The sequence below is a fragment of the Acinonyx jubatus genome, chromosome A2, assembly GCF_027475565.1.
Source record: "Acinonyx jubatus isolate Ajub_Pintada_27869175 chromosome A2, VMU_Ajub_asm_v1.0, whole genome shotgun sequence".
In the NCBI taxonomy this organism is placed as follows: domain Eukaryota; kingdom Metazoa; phylum Chordata; class Mammalia; order Carnivora; family Felidae; genus Acinonyx; species Acinonyx jubatus.
The window spans coordinates 154,791,799-154,800,780 of record NC_069383.1 but is presented as its reverse complement, the minus strand read 5'-3'; the positions used below and the strand labels follow the sequence as shown (position 1 = coordinate 154,800,780).

At 43.4% G+C, this 8,982-nt stretch overlaps 1 protein-coding gene across 1 annotated transcript; it reads left to right on the top strand.

Annotated features, from left to right (window-relative positions):
• The first annotated feature begins 2,668 nt into the window (after positions 1-2,668).
• On the top strand, positions 2,669-8,305 carry LOC128315001 (olfactory receptor-like protein OLF4). The gene is made up of 2 exons (XM_053220303.1): positions 2,669-3,913; positions 8,169-8,305. Exons 1-2 carry the CDS (start codon positions 2,788-2,790, stop codon positions 8,303-8,305), a joined length of 1,263 nt encoding a protein of 420 aa, XP_053076278.1. The 5' UTR covers positions 2,669-2,787.
• Positions 8,306-8,982: the final 677 nt, after the last annotated feature.

The window sequence follows — 8,982 nt, the reverse complement described above, 5'->3', positions numbered from 1 at the left end:
TATGCAAATTTTTTGGTAAGTATGTTGCTTTTCTGTACTGGGAACTGAGTGTTTTTATTGTTGTTTTATTGCATTCTTTCAAAAAACAATTGCAATCTTTCACCAAGTTTGCTGTTTGCCACTTAATATTTCTGTTGTGTGTAGATGTGTTTATGGGATTGAGAGAGAGTCTAGATATAGTGTGTGCTCAAATCTCTCAGTTGGTCATATCGTGTTCCCCTCATTGCTTTTAAACATCGAAATTCTTCCACATCCTTACTAGTAAGAAGTGCTTTTCCATATATTGCTGTGTTATGTCACATCTGACTTTCCTTATTTCTGCCATTTTATATTTTGAAGTTAGATCTGTTTTTTAAAATAGGAATCACCTCCTGTCCTTATGTGCAACATGTTCTTTTGTATTTAACTAAAGATTCCCTACATCTTTTCCATCAGCATGATTGAGTCCATTTATGGTTACAAAAATAAAATTATAGCTTTAGCTACTGCTTCCTCCACTGTATGTTAAAAACTATATTTTCCCATCATTTATTTCCAAGCTTTTACCCATTTCGTCCTGAATCAGAGACCCATGTGGATATGATTATTGCTCTTTTACATCTTTTCTGTAAGACATGAGTGTTGGATCATTGCTCAATTTTGTTTAATACAGTTACTAGAATCCATCATGTTTAACACAATTTTCGTTTCCCTACTGTACTTTAATACATTCTCATGTTCTTAGAACTTGTTTCTGTATGAATGCACACCTTTGTGACCAAAAAATGCAAACAAAGCAGGTGAGGCCCCTGCTCCTTTGGGTCCTAAATTATACTGGAGAAGAGAGCAAAGAAATAAGTGCTTATATGACATAGGGTCTTCAAGGATAACTCGTAGAAAGAAAGGGGATAGATGGTCACGGAACGTGAATTATTTTGCACAGTACAGTCTGGGAAGGTTTCTGCATGTCAGACAAGGAACAGAGTAACGGGACTGGAGTGTTCCCACTGGATGTGGCAAAACAAAGATCAAACCCCAGAGCCCGAGATGACAAAGGAAAGAATACCACCAAGGAAAGTGAGGAAAGGGTCAGCCACATCCACTGTTGGGCCACATAAAAACAGGCGTGGTCAAGTAGACAGGGAATAGGTACATTAATAACAATCAGGTCAGGGGCCCGAGGTGGACACCATGATGAGGCAAGTGGAGCCATCAGCCCGGGCTCCCTGGAGTCTGACTTAACATCAACACCCACACTCACCACATTTTCTCTCGGCAACCAGGCTCCTATAATGGACTCGCCATTCACACTGCTTTTTTCCCACATGAGCAGGCAACGGTCTTCTGTTAAAACTATTTTTCCCATTATACCAGTGGATTCCATTTTTTGTACTGTCCACAGGAAACATGCCTTTGACGTTATGATCCAGAATGTGTGCACATGCAAATACACAAATCCACATGGATGCTCCACGTGTGCGCACACACACACACACACACACACACGGCTGAACAAACAGAATGACCACTCATAAACTAACAGGAAGGATCTATGCTGAACTTTTTATATATATTCACCTAATCTGTCGAGCACCTTGGAGGGTGGATACCACTGCCCCCACTATACTAGTGAGAATATTAACATTTTAGAACGATTTGCTTGTCTTCCCAAATTCAAACAGTTAACATTTTTTGGTGGATCTAAAATTCAAAGCTCATTAACTGATCCCAAAGTTGTCCAAAGTTGCGTGTGTTTATCATATAGAAAAACCTGTTACCATTTGATCTTGATAAATCCCCGCTATTTTTGTATGCTGTATATTTGCTTTTGTCAGTTGGGGATTTATTCCTTTTACTCATATTTCCAGTGGATGTTTATACTTTATGCGTCTTGACATGATAAATACAGCACTCTTTTCTCTTGGAGAAATTGTATTTTGTTGCTTTATTAGTCATACTGGGCATATGGGGGTAAACCTAGGATTGGAATGCAACCAGAACCAGGGAAGCTTTCTTATCATCACGATCTCTCAGGGACCACCTGGGCTTATGAGATCTTTCTCCCTGCTCTTCCTTTGCTCTGTCTCCTTCTGAGTTTTTTATACTTCTCTAAATGCAGAAGAGAAGAATGGTCATACTAAAATGGAGCACCGTGTTTTCATGTTCATGGGAATCTTACCAACTGGAAATTGGGTACTTTTCTATATTCTTTAGGGTAATGACAATTTGATATTGAGAACTTCACCTGTATCATTTCTTTCCTAAATATTGTAACTAGGGGTGAGAAGAACCCGTAGTCACCTGGCCCCAGAAGGCTGTGGTGGGCCAGTGTGAACCCTCAAAATACAGACGCCAGAATGTTAACCATCATTGGAAGTAAGAAGGAGATCTATTTTTATTTGCAGGATTCCTTAGGGACAAAATTAATGAAGTGCAAGGAACACTAGGCAAAGGAAGGGCTCCCTGTGTCGTGAAGTTTCAGCTGTAGCAGGAGGCCACCTCGTTCCTCAACAGTCCCTGCCATCACCTCTCTCTTACTCGTTTCCTGACCACACTGCCTCCATTTTTATACCTGGGTACCCGAAACAAATGCCTTCCTCAGGGCCTTTGAACTGGCTTTTCTTCCTGCAGAGCCCACACTTCCCCAGATAACCTCATGTCTTCCGTGCACATATCCCAGAATTCTCTCTTCAAATGTCACCTTGCTTTTAGGTCTTCCTGAACCCCCTGTAAAGATAATAACCCAACCATTTTCTTTTATGCCTGCTTTTCCCCTCCACACATCATTGTAATTATAGCATTTCTGCCATGTTACTAGTGCCCATTTGTGCTAATATTAATCTTTTTTTTTTTCTAATTTCTAGTCACCACCACCACCACATGGCACCAGGCAATAATACCCAAATTTCAGAATTTCTTCTTCTGGGATTATCAGATGACCCAGAATTACAGCCCCTCATATTTGGGCTTTTCCTCTCCATGTACCTGATCATTGTGTTTGGAAACCTGCTCATCGTCCTAGCTATCAGCTCTGACTCCCACCTCCACACACCCATGTACTTCTTCCTGGCCAACCTGTCCTTTGTGGACATCTGCTTCACCTCCACTGTCATCCCAAAGATGCTCTGGAACATCCAGACTCAGAGCAAAGTCATAACCTATGGAGGCTGCATCACACAGATGTACTTTTTCCTACTCTTTGTAGAATTAGACATCTTTCTCCTGACTGTGATGGCTTACGACCGCTTTGTGGCCATCTGTCACCCCCTGAACTACATGGTCATCATGAACCCCCGGCTCTGTGGACTGCTGGTTCTGGTGTCCTGGATCATGTGTGCCCTGAATTCCTTGTTAGAAAGCTTAATGGTATTGCGGCTGTCCTTCTGTACAGTCTTGGAAATCTCCCACTTTTTCTGTGAACTCAATCAGATGATCCAACTTGCCTGTTCTGACACTTTTCTCAATAGCATGGTGATGTATTCTGGAATTATGCTGCTGGCTGGTGGTCCCTTTGTTGGGATCCTTTACTCTTACTCTAAGATAGTTTCCTCCATACGTGGGATCTCATCAGCTCAGAGCAAGTATAAAGCATTTTCCATCTGTGTGTCTCACCTCTCCGTTGTCTCTCTATTTTATTGTACTGGCCTGGGAGTGTACCTCAGCTCTGCTGCTACCCAGAGCTCCCACTCAAGTGCCACAGCCTCAGTGGTGTACACAGTGGTCACACCCATGCTGAACCCTTTCATCTACAGCCTGAGGAACAAAGACATGAAGGGGGCTCTGATGCGGAGAAAGGGGAACACTTTTGCAGTGTTGGTGGGAATGCAAACTGGTGCAGCCACTCTGGAAAACAGATGGAGGTTCCTCAAGAAATTAAAAACAGAACTACCCAACGATCCAGCAATTGCACTACTAGGTATTTATCCAAAGGACACAAAAATGCTGACTCGAGGGGGCACACACACCCCCATGTTTTTAGCAGCAGTATCAAAAATAGCCAAATTAGGGAAGGAGACTAAATTTCCCTTGACTGATGAATGGATAAAGAAGATGTGGTGTATATATATAATGGAATATTTCTCGGTGATCAAATAAATGAAATCTTGCCATTTGCCATTTGTGGATGGAAGTAGAGTGTATTACGCTAAATAAGTCAGCCAGAGAAAGACAAGTATGTGATTTTGCTCATGTGGAATTTAAGAAACACAACAGATGCACATAGGTCAAGAGATATAAAATAAAACAAGATAAAAACAGAGAGGGAGGCAAACCAAAAAAGACTCTTAAATACAGAGAACAAACAGAGGGTTGCTGGGGGTGGGGGGGAGATGGCTTAAATGGGTGGTGGGCATTAAGCAGGGCACCTGCTGTGCCCTGCTGTGATGAGCACTGGGTATTACATTAAGTGATGAATCATTGGGTTCTACTCCTGAAACCAATACTACACCAAACGTTAACATGGATTTCAATAAAAAAACAAAAAGCAAACTGGGTTCAAAATCCTTCATTACTCTTTTCAGATACTGAGGTGACTTTTTATAAGAACAGAATTTTCTGGAATAAGAACCGTAAGTTGCAAGTTCATGAGAGATCTGGTTGTATTAAATTATTTATCACACACCTGCCTTAATAAAAGGTGAAATGTTAAAAAAAAAGATTGTAGACTATGTGGCTCCATTTGTGTATAATTCAAGAAGATGCACACTAAGCTTTAATTTCTGTTATATTATTGTGAAGATGTAATCCAACTGAGCCTCCATATCCTTATTTCTGAAGGTAATGTGGGGTAATGAGCCCTAACTCCAGACAGACGGTGTGAGGAATAAATGAAAGGCATAGAGCACTTTGTTGGATCTGAAGAAAATATTCAAGGTTAAGGGTGTGATATGTATATGTGTGTGTTCGTTTATGTCCATCTTTCTCTCAAATAAACACATTAATATGCATACATGTAGATGCACAGAGGACTTACTAAAATCCCATCTATTATGTTGAAAGAAAATGTTAAATATGGCGGAGGGGGGTGGGGAGGATCGTAATGAAAAGAATAAACATTCAAGTCAACGTGAACTAGAAAGAATAGAATTTTGACACAAAGACTTAAAATGGAACAGGTGACCTCAATTTTAAAAAGGAATTGTCTTTTATATATACAATGGAATACTACTTGGCAATGAGAAAGAATGAAATATGGCCATTTGTAGCAACATGGATAGAACTGGAGAGTGTTATGCTAAGTGAAATAAGTCATACAGAGAAAGACAGATACCTTATGTTTTCACTCTTATGTGGATCCTGAGAAACTTAACAGAAGACCATGGGGGAGGGGAAGGGAAAAAAAAAGGTTAGAGAAGGAGGGAGGCAAACCATAAGAGACTCTTAAAAACTGAGAACAATCTGAGGGTTGATGGGAGGTGGGAGGGAGGGGGGGTGGGTAATTGGGTATTGAGGAGGCCACCTGTTGGGATGAGCACTGGGTGTTGTATGGAAACCAATTTGACAATAAATTTCATATTAAGAATAAATAAATAATAAAAAGGAATTGTCTTTTATCTCAAATCTTCAAAGGCCTCAGAGTCAAAACCACATTTACATGTATGTAGTGAGAAATCACTGTCCAGCAAGTAGGGCAGAATATCTCCAAACTGAAACTAAATTCTTTCCATTTAAGGTGGGATTTCAATACCAAATGCCTTTACCCAAGGGAAAGTTCACTGAATGAATTGAAAGGCTCAAATCCTGCTCCTATAAACAATATATTTCTGAACAAACTTCTGCATTCGATTCCTGATGCTGCTACAATAAATGACTACACTTGTGGCTTAAAACAAAGATTTATCCAAAGTTTCTAGGTCAGAAGCCTGAAATGGGTCTCGCTGGGCTAAAATTTAGAGATCGTCAAGGCTGTGATCCTTCTGGACACTCCAGAAGAGAATTCACTCCGTTTCCCATTTCTAATTTTTTAGTGGCTTTCCTATTTTTTAGTGGCAACCTGCATTTTTTGTCTAGTGGCCCTTCCTCTAGCCCGCAGCATTGTGTCTGAAAATGTCTCTCTGATTCCAATTCTTTTCTTCCATTTTCTGCATTTAAAATGTTTGTTTATTTGTTTGTTTTGAGAGAGAGAGACAGGGAGAAAGAGACCAAGCATGAGCAGGGGAGGGCCAGAGAGAGAGAGGGAGAGAGAGAATCCCACGCATGCTCTGCTCTATCAGCACAAAGCCAGAAATGGGGCTCAGTCCCACAAACTGTGAGATCATGACCTGAACCAAAATCAAGAGCTGCACTATTAACCTAGTGAGCCACCCAGGCACCCCTTTCCTCTTTCACATTTAAAGGACCGCTGTGATTGCTCTAATCCCATCCCGATAATCTAGGCTAATTTTTTTTTTATCAAATTCAGTGATTAGCAGACTTATTCCACCTCCTGGCTACATTCCTCTTAGTCTGTAAACAAACGTTTTCAAAAGTCCTTTGGATTAGGATGTGGACATCTTTTGGAAGCCCTTATTCTGCCTACTCCATAGTTTTTGCTCAAATATAAATTATTTGCTGTCACTCAAGAGCCCTTAGGTAAAAGAATTGAACACAGAATTTATCAACACCTATAGAGTTATGTGAAAAACTTTTCCTTCAAAATCACATATACAGAAGATTCCTGGTGGAGAAGACCTAAAACTGCCTACACGTGTCTCTAACACACGAGCACAGCCTTGCTCTCAAGCTGTGCTCCACAGACCAGGACCCACAGCACCAACACCACCGGGGAGTTTATTAGAAACACAGAGTCCCTGGACACCTAATGCATCATAATTGGCATTTTAACTACAAACCCTGGCGATTTGTACACACAATGCAGGTAGAGCAGTGCTGGTCTCGAGTAATATTTCTCACCTTCTCACCGTTGACATTTGGGGCTGGGTGAATATTTGTATTGGGTGCTGTCCTATGGGTTATAGGTGTTTGGCAACATCCTCTTACACATGGCCAAATATCCCCACGGGCAAACTCCTGCGTGGTTGAGAACCACTGTGCCAGGGTTTGAGAACTGGAAGCATTGTGACCAAATTCCAATCAAGGCTTCATCCAGCACGACAATTTATAACTGTGATATTATGATTTGTAATAAGAAAAAATCATTTGGTCTACATCCCCATTTCTGGTACAGAGCTCCTAAAACTCTTCCAATTTCCTAAGTGATGGGAGTCATAAAGACGTCTTGCGTTGCGGGGGAGGGGCATCTGGGTGGCAGTCAGGAAAGGGTCCAACTCTTGATATCATCTCACGATTTGTGAGATCTGCACTGTTAGCACAGAGGCTGCTTGGGATTCTCTCTCTCTTTCTCTCTCTCTCTCCACCCCCCTCAAAATAAATCAATGTAGTTAAGGGGGAAAAAATGTCTCCTGTCAGGTTAATGAAGTGACGTTGAGAGGGGCTACTGGCCAGGAGGACCAACCGTGTTATTAGAAGACTGAAACTTCACATCCCAGCCCCTGACCTCCTGGGAAGAAGGAGGGTCTGAAGATTGAGTCTAATCACCAATGGCCAATGATTTAATCAACTGTGGCTACATAGTGAATCTTCCATAAAACCCAAAAGGATGGTTCAGAGAGCTTTCAGGTTGGTGAATGTGAGACGTGTGGGAGATGGTTTATTTTCAGAAATACCAAATAGGGAGGAGCCATTTTGGCAGAACAGCCTGGAAGCTTTTTGTGTGTCTCGCGTCCATGAAGTACAGCCAGACCAACACTAAACCATCCTACACACCTAGAAAACTGGAAGACTAACACAACAATCTGCACAACCTGAACAACAGAATTCAGCAGGTACGCGGCACGAAGAGCTGAACTTGGGGAGCAAGAAGCCCCAAAGGTAGGGAACCCCTTTTGCAGGCAGAGAGACGACGGAGACTGGGGGTGGGGGGGAGCATACAGGAAAACACTCCTCCCCAAAAGCAGCTGGAGAGAAAGTGGAAAATTGGAAACAGCCGCAGGGACAAAGGGACAAAGGGAGAAAGGAGAAAGGAGAGGGTTTAAATTCCATTCAGACTGTAAACGAGGGGAGCGCAAAGGCTGCAACTCCGCAGCTCCCTACCTGGCGGTGCTCTGGTGGGAAAGGTGAATCCCCAGGAACAGAGTGGGGTCCGGGAGGTTCTCGGGCCACATGGGGAAAAGCGGTTCCACTGCCGGAAGGACACTCGGTAGAGACTGTTGAGGCCACCTGGTCCCAGCAGACCCCGGAAGGCGGCCACACTCGCTGGTGCTGGGACGAGGTCGTTGAGGGTGAAGCCTGGTGCCAGATGTGTGTTGTGATTTTCCACGGTCCCTGAAACGCTGAGGCTACACCGTTTCGCGATTTTTGGGGGGGCGGGCTGACACCTGGCCGCAGTCTCGAGGCACCGGCACTGGCACCAGCAGGGTCCGGCAAGCGTTCCTGGGTGCAGCCGACATTCGGCCATTGCTCATTCAGCCACTGCTCGGTGAGACCTTCCCGCAGAAGGGTGGAGCGGGTCAAAGCCACAGTCCTTCGGAAGTAAGGGGCCGGGGAAAACAGCCGCATCTGAGACAAAACTTGGGAGAGAGGTACTGCCTGGGGCCTGGACACGGAGAATGGAAAAGCAGGGAGTGGATGAGAGCTGAAAACGGAGGACTGGTGCGCGATTGCCGATCCGGGAGAACAGACTGGGTGGCTGGGTGGCGCCATTTTTCGCCGCTCCCACGCATGCGCCTGCGCACCGACAAGCCCTGCAACAATCCACCCCAGTAGCTAGCAGCGCCATCTAGTGGAGAGCGGAGTTTTTACACCGAGCCCGGCCCGACTGGGCCAACTTCGCTCTTCAAGAGCACAAACCTCACCGCCGGCTTCATTTCTGGACTATAAAGAGCTACATGGACTGATTCTAGGGGAAAACGAAGCAATTTCAGTCCTACTTCAATCTGTTAGCAGGTTCATCTATCCAATTTTTTCTCTCTCTCTTTTTTTTTCCTTTTTCTCTTTTACAATTCT